Source organism: Oncorhynchus masou, chromosome 24 (assembly GCF_036934945.1).
Source record: "Oncorhynchus masou masou isolate Uvic2021 chromosome 24, UVic_Omas_1.1, whole genome shotgun sequence".
Lineage (NCBI taxonomy): Eukaryota > Metazoa > Chordata > Actinopteri > Salmoniformes > Salmonidae > Oncorhynchus > Oncorhynchus masou.
This window is the reverse complement of record NC_088235.1, coordinates 55452289-55465025: the sequence shown is the minus strand read 5'-3', so window position 1 is coordinate 55465025 and position 12737 is coordinate 55452289. Positions and strand designations below refer to the sequence as shown.

Sequence of the window (12737 nt, the reverse complement as noted above, 5' to 3'; positions counted from 1 at the left end):
AGTGTACTCACTTTTGTTGCCAGCGGTTTAGACATTAATGGCTGTGTGTTGAGTTATTTTGAGGGGACAGCAAATTTACGCTGTTACACAAGCTGTACACTCACTACTTTACATTTTAGCAAATTGTCATTTCTTCAGTATTGTCACATGAAAAGATATACTCATATTTACAAAAATGTGAGGGGTGTATTCACTTTTGTGATATACTGTAGATACTTTTGTACCCGTTTCCTCCAGCATCTTCACAAGGTCCTTTGCTGTTGTTCTGGGATTGATTTGCACTTTTCGCACCAAAGTACGTTCATCTCTAGGAAACTGAATGCGTCTCCTTCCTGAGCGGTATGGTGGCTACATGGTCCCATGGGGTTTATAGTTGCATACTATTGTTTGTTCAGATTAGCGTGGTAACTTCAGGCATTTGGAAATTTCTCCCAAGGATGATCCAGACTTGTGGAGATCTACAAAAACAAAATCTGTGGTCTTGGCTGATTTCTTTTGATTTTCACAGGATGTCAAGCAAAGAAGCACTGGGTTTGAAGGTAGGCCTTGAAATACATCCACAGGTACACCTCCAATTGACTCAAATGATGTCAATTAGCCTATCAGAAGTTCTAAGGCCATGACATCCTTTCCGGAATTTAATGGCAGTCAACTTAGTGTATGTGAACTTCTGACCCACTGAAATTGTGATACAGTGAATAAACGAAATAATCTGTCTGTAAACAAGTGTTATTTAAATATTATTTGTGTCATGCACAAAGTAGATGTCCTAACCGACTTGCCAAAACTATAGTTTGTTAACAAGAAATGTGTGGAGTGTTTGAAAAACGAGTTTTAATGACTCCAACCTAAGTGTATGTAAACTACCGAGTTCAACTGTGTTGGAACTCCTTAAAGACTGTTGGAATAGCATTCCAGGTGAAGCTAGTTGAGAGAATGCCAAGTGTCATCAAGGCAAAGGGTGGCTATTTGAAGAATCTCAAATCTAAAATATATTTTGATTTGTTTAACACGTTTTTGGTTGCTACATGATTACAAATGTATTATTTCATAGTTTTTATGTCTTCACTATTATTCTACAATGTAGAAAAATGTAGGTGTTCTAAAACTTTTGAACGATAGTGTATTGACCAAATTATCAGGCATGTTTTGGATGTATTTTCCCTTCAAAATTCACCAGAAACAACCAGAAACACAGCTATTTCTTTAAAAATGCCTGTGTAATTGGGCTGGTACCCCAATTACACATTTTTCTCATTACAAAACAAGGAAACAGAAATTAATGAGAAATATGTATTTACAAATATCAATTTATGGATATTTACAATGTATGATGGTTGTTACAAGAAATAAGCTTATATGGACATTACTTTTTAACATATAGTAAATTGCTTTTGTGTCTCTAACATTCACTCACTCACAGTTATATAGGAAAAATAATGTGCAGAAAGAGGTCACCTGAATGACCCGGAAGCCTGCGTCTTTGTAAGGATGAAAACGTCATAGACCTACTACAAATTGCAATGTTCATGGCCTATATTAACAGCCAAACTGATCAGAAATACAGTGTAGACATAGTTAATGTTGTAAATTACTATTGTAGCTGGAAACTGCATATTTTTAATAGAATATCTACTTTTCTTTGCAACTCTGTATAGAAGGCCAGCGTCCTGGAGTTGCCTCTTCACTGTTGACGTTGATACGGGGGTTTTGTGGGTCCTATTTAATGAAGCTGCCAGTTGAGGACTTGTGAGGCATCTGTTTCTCAAACTAGACACTAATGTACTTGTCCTCTTGCTCAGTTGTGCACCGGGGCCTTCCACTCCTCTTCGGGTTAGAGCCAGTTTGCGCTGTTCTGTGAAGGGAGTAGTACACAGCGTTGTACGAGATCTTCAGTTTCTTGCCTATTTCTCACATGGAATAGCCTTCATTTCTCAGAACATGAATAGACTGATGAGTTTCAGAAGAAAATAATTTGTTTCTGGCCATTTCGAGCCTGTAAGCGAACCCACAAATGCGGATGCTCCAGATACTCAACTGGTCTAAAGAAGGCCAGTTTTATTGCTTCTTTAAATCAACACAACAGTTTTCAGCTGTGCTAACATATTTGCAACATGATTTTCTAATGATTAATTAGCCTTTTAAAATGATAAACTTGGATTAACTAACATAACGTGCCATTGGAACACAGGAGTGCTGATAATGGGCCTGCTGAAGTGCTGATAATGGGCCTCTGTATGCCTATGTTGATATTCCATTAAAAATCAGCCGTTTCCAGCTACAATAGTCATTTACAACATTAACAATGTCTACACTGTATTTCTGATCAATTTTAGGTTATTTTAATGGACAAAAATGTGCTTTTTCAAAAACAAGGACATTTCTATGTAACTCCAAACTTTTGAATGGTCGTGTATATTTGCACATACTTTCATTAGTGGGGTAAAAAGTCTGCCAGAATGCTTTCTAATCAGTACCTTAAAAGCATTAACTGCAATACACAACTTTTATCAACAGGTTTTGCAGCAGTATTCGGTTTGAATTACTCAGGGACAAACATCCAACCACACCTGACAGATCTGTGATTTGAGGAGCGTCATGGGATGTGACTCTATTGGAGACTATACGAGATCATATACATTGTGGGCATAATTTTGAGAACGGTGTGAGAAACTGGACTTTGAGAATACATCTTCAATTTACATCAGGGGTGTCAAACTCATTCCATGTTGTGCCTAGTGTCTGCAGGTTTTTATTATTTATTTTCAATTAATACCTAGAAAACCAGGTGACTGAAGTTATTTACTAATTAGTGACCTTAATTCATCAATCAAGTACAAGGGAGGAGTGAAAACACGCAGACACTCTACCGTCCGTGGAATGAGTTTGGCACGTGATTTACATCGTTGCATGATTTATGCAGGGGTCCAAGTTACTTGAGCAGATCACAGGTTTGGCCCTGTATGAAGTAACATGGGCCAAACCACATGTACTCACATTCAAATAGCATTTATTTTTTGCAATGTAACAAACTTAGGAAAAAATACTCAAATGTTAAACAATATAATATATGTAATAAGCTGATTGTGAGTTACTGTGGATGTGTAGGCTGATGTGTAGGCAGATCTACACATTCTTTTGGACACAGGAAGTCAACAGGTGGTTTATAATGCCGCCGACCACTCCCTCCCTGTCTGAATGGGGCGAACCGCAGCCACTTCTTCACCACGTCTGCAAACTGGTGATGTGTGGCCTCTTTGCCCACTGGGGTTCTTTTCAGAGCACCTATGGTGATAGAAGTAGTGAGGTCAGTGCATCATCACCTACGGTGATAGAAGTAGTGAGGTCTTTCGCATCATGCATCCCTCTCTCCAACCCTAACAGTATGTGTAAGATATGATACCGGTACTCACAGAAGAGAACCCCTTGGAGGCGGGTGTTTCTGAAGCTCCTTTTCTGTCCTCGGCCCACCCAGTTGAGCTCAGAGCCCACAGCAAAAGATAGCACTGCCTGCATGAGCCTTCGCACCGCATCATCAAACGTGGCCCCACCCATTCGTGACAGGTGAGACACCTGTCATAGATAGACACATACACAATTTATAACATAATCACTTCCCATTATTTAGCAGTATTATACTACAACACTAGGTAGTGTGCTTGTCACTGGTTCAAGCCTTTGCGGGTCACTCGGTCTACCTACCATTCTCTTCTGTGCTCCTGCATCCTCCAGGTGCCTCTCTGTGTCATCTAGCTGCTCCATGGTCCTCAGTGGGATGTCAATATCTAGAGCCTCCACCTCTTCCTCTACCACCGGAAAGCTCTGGCCCTGAACCCTGGCCTGCATCTGCCTCAAAACGCCCCACTGTCTCTGCTGCTCCTCCTTAATCTCCACCAGCAGGGAGATGATTTTACGCTGGGCAGCCGTCTCTGAGGAACAGTGGATAGAAACTGATTTAGGATGACACAGGGTCAAGGTAGGGGCCAATGGAGGAAACCTATTCCCCCTCAGGAGACTGAAAAGATTTGGAATGGGTCCTCAGATCCTCAAAAGGTTCTACAGCTGCACCATCGAGGGCATCCTGATTGGTTGCATCACTGCCTGGTATGGCAACTGCTCGGCCTCCGACTGCAAGGCACTACAACAGGCAGTGCGTACAGCCCAGTACATCACTGTGGCAAGCTTCCTGCCATCCAGGACCTCTATACCAGGCAGTGTCAGAGGAAGGTCCTAAAAATAGTTAAACTCCAGCCACCCTAGTCATAGACTTCTACTCCAAGCCAAAAGACTCCTACCCCAAGCCATAAGACCCCTGAACATTAAATCAAATGGCTACCCAGACTATTTGCATTGCCCCCCCACCCCCTCTTTTACGCCGCCGCTACTCTGTTATTATCTATGCATAGTCACTTTAATAACTCTACCTACATGAACATATTACCACAACGAACCGATGCCCTCACACATTGACTCTGTACCGGTACCCCCTGTATATAGTCTCGCTATTGTTATTTCACTGCTGCTCTTTAATTACTTGTTCCTTTATTTCTTATTCATATTTTTTCAACTGCATTTTTGGTTAGGGGCTTGTAAGTAAGCATTTCACTGTAAGGTCTACACCTGTTGTATTCGGCGTATGTGACTAATATCATTTTATTTGATTACAGCATAGGGACTATCAATTTCAGCTGGAGACTACAAAACATGTTTTTTTCTTTGAAGATGTTTCTTATTTTCAAGGAAGTGTTCTTTTCTTAAGAATTGGAAGAAGAAATAAAATAGAATTTCAAGAATTTATTGAATTGACATGTCAGTTTGTTGATTTGTCGTATTTTGTGTAACATTTTGGAACAGTGACAGGCCTAGCTGTAGTCATTTTCCCCATCAATCTAAAACAGCGAGTGAGTCTCATTGGCTACTGTAACTCTTCAGCCAATTAGAAATGTAGCCTGGGGTACTATGTTTCTCCTGAGAATCTGATTGGTCACACAACTGAGTCAATCCTGGGATTCTTTGTTTTTTCCCGATACTTGTTACTTCCAAGAAAATACAAAACAAAGTAGGAAATTCACTTTAAAAACACAACTATAGTTAATCAAGCAAGGGTGAAACGTTACCTGCTGATGATGAGGTGCCGGGGATCGCCAACTTTTCCCCAACACTGCCCGTGCTAAATGTTGCACTCAGTGACTCAACGTCAAAGTTTACATCTGTGCGTCTTGGAATATCATACTTGGGAACATCCTCCGAGCGTCTCGAGACATGTTCCGCAAGATGGTTCATTTCGTCGGACACAGCTGATAGTCTCTGTTGGAGTGTTTCTAGTGCTATGTCTGCCATGTGTTTGTTGACCAAACCTTCCATTCGTCGCTGCATTGACCAGCTAGAAGTATCTCCATTATTATGCTCCATAAATATCTCAACCTGTCAATCTCCTAAACGTGAGTTTTAACCAACAAAAACCTTTCTACAATGTCTTTCTAGGTAAACGCAAATCTTGACCTGCGTGGAAAAAAGCGGAAGTGATTATCAAGCAGTCAACAGCCAGCGCATGATATCACGTTGCAACAACGTCACGGTAATGTTGCGAGAACATTGGGAAGGCCAGAAGAACTACAATTCCCACCGCAACAATCAACATATTTCTTTCCCACGGGTTGACTGCATGGAAAGATGCCAATTAGCATGTATGCCGAATGTAACCATAACAGTAACATTGTAGCCCGCTGATAGAAATTGTTACATTGTAGGACACATTTGATGTAACTTTAACTAACACAATGTAGTGATCATCAAGGTTCCAACATTTAAAGTATATATTTTTTTGTGCCAGCTGTGAGTGATTGGGAAACTTCAATGAAATGGTCTCTGCCTTTCAAAGTGTGTTGCACTATGCTGTTAAACATGACTGATTTGCGCCAACATCAAAGGTTATGAAGTTTTGGCTGTCTGAGATGCACCTCCCCTGACTTCTACTTGTCTACATTCAGTTGCTTTTGCCTTACCACTCAAACACGCCCAATATTTGGTAAACAGTTGTGTTCCCCTGCCAAAGATGATCTATTACAGGACCCTGTTCTTAGAGAGCTACTGTCCTGTAGGTTTTCACTCCAACCTAATCTAGCCCACCTGATTCTAATAATTAGATGCTTAAGGTTAATAAATTGAATCAGGTTAGTTACAACTGGGGTTGGAGCGAAAACCTACAGGAGGGTAGCTCTCCAGGAACAAGGTTGGAGAGCCCGATCTATTATATTGACAAGATAGTCGAGTGCCCACTATAACGAGAAATATATGATTTCAAAGATGGGAGGAGGAGAAAGCAGGTGGGACCATAGAGATAGAGGACTCATCTTTGTATCTGTGCCATTATTTTTATTATATATTTTTTTCTCACCTTTATTTAACCAGGTAGGCTAGTTGAGAACAAGTTCTCATTTACAATTGCGACCTGGCCAAGAATAAAGCAAAGCAGTTCGACACACACAACAACACAGAGTTTCACATGGAGTAAACAAACATACGGTCAATAATACAGTATAAAAAGTCTATGTACAGTGTGTGCAAATGAGGAAAGATAAGGGAGGTAAAGCAATAAATAGGCCATGGTGGCGAAGTAATTACAATATACTAATTAAACACGGGAGTTATTGATGTGCAGAAGATGAATGTGCAAGTAGAGATACTGGGGTGCAAAGGAGTGAGATAAATAAACACAGTATGGGGATGAGGTAGTTGGTAGTTGGATGGGCTATGTACAGGTGCTGTGAGCTGCTCTGACAGCTGGTGAGGGAGATATGAGTCTCCAGCTTCAGTGATTTTTTGCAGTTTCTTCCAGTCATTAGCAGCAGAGAACTGGAAGGAAAGCCGGCCAAAGGAGGAATTGGCTTTGGGGATGACTAGTGAGATATACCTGCTGGAGCGGGTACTACGGGTGGGTGCTGCTATGGTGACCAGTGAGCTGAGATAAGCCGGGGCTTTACCTAGCAGAGACTTGTAGATGACCTGGAGCCAGTGGGTTTGGCGACGAGTATGAAGCAAGGGCCAGCCAACGAGAGCATACAGGTCACAATGGTGGGGAGTATATGGGGCTTTGGTGACAAAACGGATGGCACTGTGATAGACTGCATCCAATTTGTTGAGTAGAGTGTTGGAGGCTATTTTGTAAATGACATCGCAGAGGATCGGTAGGATGGTCAGTTTTACAAGGGTATGTTTGGCAGCATGAGTGAAGGATGCTTTGTTGCTTAATAGGAAGCCTATTCTAGATTTAATTTTGGATTGTAGATGCTTAATGTGAGTCTGGAAGGAGAGTTTACAGTCTAACCAGACACCTAGGTATTTGTAGTTGTCCACATATTCAAAGTCAGAACTGTCCAGAGTAGTGATGCTGGATGGGCGGGCAAGTGCCGGGCAGCGATCGGTTGAAGAGCATGCGTTTAGTTTTACTTGCATTTATGAGCAGTTTGATGCAACGGAAGGAGAGTTGTATGGCATTGAAGCTCGCCTGGAGGTTAGTTAACACAGTGTCCAAAAGAAGGGCCAGAAGTATACAAAATGGTGTCGTCTGCGTAGAGGTGGATCAGAGAATCACCAGCAGCAAGAGCGACATCATTGATGTATACAGAGAAGAGAGTCGGCCCGAGAATTGAACCCTGTGGCACCCCCATATCGACTGCCAGAGGTCCAGACAGCAGGCCCTCCGATTTGACACACTGAACTCTATCAGAGAAGTAGTTGGTGAACCAGGCGAGGCAGTCATTTGAGAAACCAAGGCTGTTTAGTCTGCTGATAAGAATGTGGTGATTGACAGAGTCGAAAGTCTTGGCCAGGTCGATGAATACGGATACACAGTAATGTCTCTTATCGATGGCGGTTATGATATCGTTTAAGACCTTGAGCGTGGCTGAGGTGCACCCATGATCAGCTCTGAAACCAGATTGCATAGTGTCTGTGACAGCATGGGTAGCGCTATTGAGGCTACAACCCATAGGAATACCCACCGAGTTGACTACTTTTGACTACTTTAAAATGGCGGAAGCATGGTGGAAGCCCTCTGGCGCTAACAATACTAAAACGGCCTTTTTGCCACTAGTAGCCTCTTGTTCTCTATGGCTATGAACCCAGCGTGAATTGTCAGGAATTCACCCTTGTTGCCTCACCTCGTACAAAGAGGAAGAAGCTAAGCGAGTGGGATAACTGAGCCCAAAATCTGTTTTCTCCAGAATGTGGCATCTTTTTTTCGCTCACCGACCGAGGAGTTTTTATACTGAGGTCAATGACACAGTGTCGAATTTGGTTAACAAAAAAATGAATGGCTTATTTACTATGTGTGGTTTATTTGATCGAATATAAGTTTCATAATGCTCAGGTTGTTACGAGTGTACTGATATACGTAGGACATGTGACATCCCGGCAATTTTGAGAAAAACCACCATTGGCTAGAATGGTCCCACCTGATCTTGCCTCCTCCCGACTTTGAATACATTTCTTTCCATTGTTAGAGCGGCCACTTGAGTATCTGGTCAATATAATGGATCATCTGTGCCCTGCCCGAGCAGGGGAAGAGGCGAAGCGAGGAAAATTATTCTGCGTGAGATGAGCAAACCAACTAGTGATTTATTTTGTATGGAGGTCAATGAGAGCATGTCAAAGTATGTGAGGCTTATTTGATCAAATTAATGTTTAGGCTGTTTAATCGTTTTCGGATGTACAGCACCAGTCAACAGTTTGGACCTACCTACACCTTCAAGATTTTTATTTTATTTTAAACTATTTTCTACATTGTAGAATGATAGTGAAGACATCAAAACTATGAAATAACACACATGGAATCGTGTAGTAACCAAAAAAGTGTTAAACAAATCGAAATATATTTTATATTCTTCAAAGTAGCCACCCTTTGCCTTGATGACAGCTTTGCACACTCTTGGCATTCTCTCAACCAGCTTCACCTGAAATGCTTTTCCAAGAGTCTTGAAGGAGTTTCCATATATGCTGAGCACTTGTTGGGTGCTTTTCTTTCACTCTGCGGTCCAACTCATCCCAAACCATCTCAATTGGGTTAAGGCTGGGTGCAGCACTCCATTACTATCCTTCTTGGTCAAATAGCCCTTACACATCCTGGAGGTGTGTTGGGTCATTGTCCTCTTGAAAAACATATGATAGTCCCACTAAGCTGAAACCAGTTGGGATGGTGTATCACTGCAGAATGCTGTGGTAGCCATGCTAGTTAAGTGTGCATTGAACTGATCATCCGATCACCAACTCTGCGTCTTTCAAAGACACGGCGGTCTTTGAAATTTGAGATTTGGACTCATCAGACCAAAGGACAGATTTCCACAGATCTAATGTCCATTGCTTATGTTTCTTATTCCAAACAAGTCTCTTCTTATTATTGTTGTCTTTTAGTAGTGGTTTCTTTGCATCAATTCGACCTGATTCACACCGTCTCCTCTGAACAGTTGATGTTGAGATGTGTCTGTTACTTGAACTCTGTGAAGCATTTATTTGGGCTGCAATTTCTGAAGCTGGTAACTCTAATGAACTTATTCTCTGCAGCAGAGGTAACTCTCCTTTCCTGTGGTAGTCATCATGAGAGCCAGTTTCATCATAGAGCTTGATGGTTTTTGCGACTACACTTGAAAAAACTTTCAAAGTTATTTACATTTTCTGCATTGACTGACCTTCATGTCTTAAATTAATGATGGACTGTTGTTTCTCTTTGCTTATTTGAGATGTTCTTGCCATAATATGGACTTAGCCATATTTGGTAAAAGACCATCTTCTGTATACCTCCCCTACCTTGTCACAACTCATTGTCTCAAAGGCATTAAGAAGGAAATAAATTCCACAAATTACACTTGTTAATTGAAATGCATTCCCGGTGACTACCTCATGAAGCTGGTTGAGAGAATGCCAAGAGTGTGCAAAGCTGTCATCAAGGCAAAGGGTGGGTATTTAAAAAAATCTCATATAAAATATATTTTGATTTCTTTAACACTTTGTTTTGGTTACTACATGATTCCATATGTGTTAATTCATAGTTTTCATGTCTTCACTATTATTATACAATGTAAAAATAAAGAAAAACACTTGAATGAGTAGGTTTGTCCAAACATTTGACGGGTACTGTAACGGGATGCACGTTGCATTCAGGCAACTTTGCGAAAAACAACTCAGTTGTGCCTATTGTTCGCACGTGTACCTGCCCTCTCATTGTTCATCGATAGAGAATGATAGAGGCCTATAGTGGCCAAAAGGCTGTTTTAGTATGGACAGTGCCATTGAGGGCTTCCACCGTTTTAATGTCGTCAACTGGGTGGGACTTCCAACTTCTTCATTGGCTGACCCCTCCTGATGAACCTGTTGGAGTTATGCCCAGCTGGGTCATCAGAAGGGGTCAGCCAATTACGATTTTTTTTAGGACTATTTCAAAATGGAGATTGCCTCAATGGTGCTGCCCGTGCACTCACAGATGCTATAATGGGAACTATATTTTGGGATGCTTTCTCTATCATTCTCTATGGGACTGCTTAGTTTATTTTCTAACATTGAACCAGAAAAAAATAGAGAGTGGGATGGTCCCAGGGGTTCTGAATATTAAGAATGAGGATGGGAGGTTGATAGGCATCAAGTACAAAAATGGAAAACAGTATTTCAGTAGCTCGGAAGAAAACAAAATGAGACAGAAAGCTTAAAAGACATAAAAAAACCTGTGACAAAAGACTATGTTGCGAGATCAGTCAAAAAATGGGAAACCGTGCTACAGCAGTTTGGAAGGTGAAACCGACAAGAGAAAGATGGCGGCAGGGTCGAAAGAACAAGGAAAAACACTGAGAAGATGTTAGGTGTCAAGTAGAGGTCTTCACAGGTCTTGGACCTGGGGCTTCACAGGTCTTGGACCGCTGATAAAGCGCAAGAGGAGAGAGAGAGGTGCAGCTCTTGCAGACGGGGAAGGGCCATAATGTGAGGGAGTGACACAGTGAGCAGGGAGGAGGGACTGAGAACAGAGAGACAGAAGCCGACTTGTGCTATAGTATACTAATAGCTGCCATAGCTAGGTTATTTATCATCAAATTTGATTACATAGTACCTGTCTTGACTGCATCAAACCGAGAGAAGCTATTTAGCTAAGTTAACTGAGGCTGCAGTGCATGCGCTTTCTCATCCTGCAGTTACAAATAACAACAACTCCATTCAGAATATTAAGTTGACTCTTGGTTGTTGTAGCCTATCCTTCTCCTTCAACTTTTAATACTTTTAATACCATCTTCCATTGATTAGATATCTCCTAACCTTTGCCACACATGGAGCGATACTCAATGGCTGTAGCCTATTTCTTTGAAAACGTATTGGCCAACAGCAAGCTACAGTTGAAGTCGGAAGTTTACATTCACTTAGGTTGGAGTCATTAAAACTTGTTTTTCAACCACTCCACTAATTTCTTGTTCACAAACTATAGTTTTGGCAAGTCGGTTAGGACATATACTTTGTGCATGACAAGGAACAACAGCAAAGGACCTTTTGAAGATGCTGGAGGAAACTGGTTCCACAGTAATCAAAATCCACAGTAAAACAAGTCCTATATTGACATAACCTGAAAGGCTGCTCAGCAAGGAAGAAGCCACTGCTCCAAAACCGCCATAAAAAAGCCAGACGACAGTTTGCAACTGCACATTGGTTAAAGATTGTACGTTTTGGAGAAATGTCCTCTGGTCTGATAAAACAAAAATAGAACTGTTTGGCCATAATGATCATCAATATGTTTGGAGGTAAAAGGGGGAGGCTTACAAGACAAAGAACACCATCCCAACCGTGAAGCACGGGGTGGCAGCATCATGTTGTGGGGGTGCTTTGCTTCAGGAGGGACTGGTGCACACAAAATAAATGGCATCATGAGGCAAGGAAAATTACGTGGATATATTGAAGCAACATCTCAAGACATCAGTCAGGAGGTTAAAGCTTGGTTGCAAATGGGTCTTCCAAATGGACAATGACCCCAAGCATACTTCCAAAGTTGTGGCAAAATGTGGGCAGAACTGAAAAGGCATGTGTGAGCAAGGAGGCCTACACACCTGACTCAGTTACACCAGCTTTGTCAGGAGGAATGGGCCACAATTCACCCACCTTATTGTGGGAAGGTTGTGGAAGGCTACCCAAAATGTTTGACCCAAGTTAAACAATGTAAAGGCAATGCTACCAAATACTAATTGAGTGTATGTAAACTTCTGACCCACTGGGAATGTGATGGAAGCAATAAAAGCTGAAAGAAATCATTATCTCAACTATTATTTGGACATTTCACATTCTTAAAATAAAGTGGTGATCCTAACTGACCTAAAACAGGGAATTGTTACTCGGATTAAATGTCAGGAATTGTGAAAAACTGAGTTAAAATGTATTTGGCTACGGTGTATGTAAACTTCAGACTTCAACTGTACATGCTCAACTCTTGTGAAAATTTAAGCTGCTGCTCTTGCTTATCAAATTTCTCTCGATGCTGCAACATCACTTTCAGATCTGTACGGGTCCTTCCAGACAAGTCAGTTAGAATTTCACATACCTGAGACCCATAACAATCAGATCTGATCAGATCAGTGGGTTAACTGCCTGTTCAGGTTGCAGAATGACAGATTTGTACCTTGTCAGCTTGGGGATTTGAACTTGCAACCTTTTGGTTACTAGTCCAACGCTCTAACCACTAGGCTACCCTGCCGCCTCAATTATACAGTTGG

General features: G+C 41.5%; 1 protein-coding gene across 1 annotated transcript; it reads right to left on the bottom strand.

Annotated features, from left to right (window-relative positions):
• Positions 1 to 1279: 1279 nt before the first annotated feature.
• LOC135512337 (uncharacterized) lies at positions 1280 to 5533 on the bottom strand. Its single transcript, XM_064934259.1, has 5 exons — positions 5118 to 5533; positions 3703 to 3929; positions 3414 to 3573; positions 3096 to 3285; positions 1280 to 1855 (listed from the first exon to the last, which is right to left on the bottom strand). Exons 1-5 carry the CDS (start codon positions 5410 to 5412, stop codon positions 1771 to 1773), a joined length of 957 nt encoding a protein of 318 aa, XP_064790331.1. The 5' UTR covers positions 5413 to 5533; the 3' UTR covers positions 1280 to 1770.
• Between the last annotated feature and the right edge of the window lie 7204 nt (positions 5534 to 12737).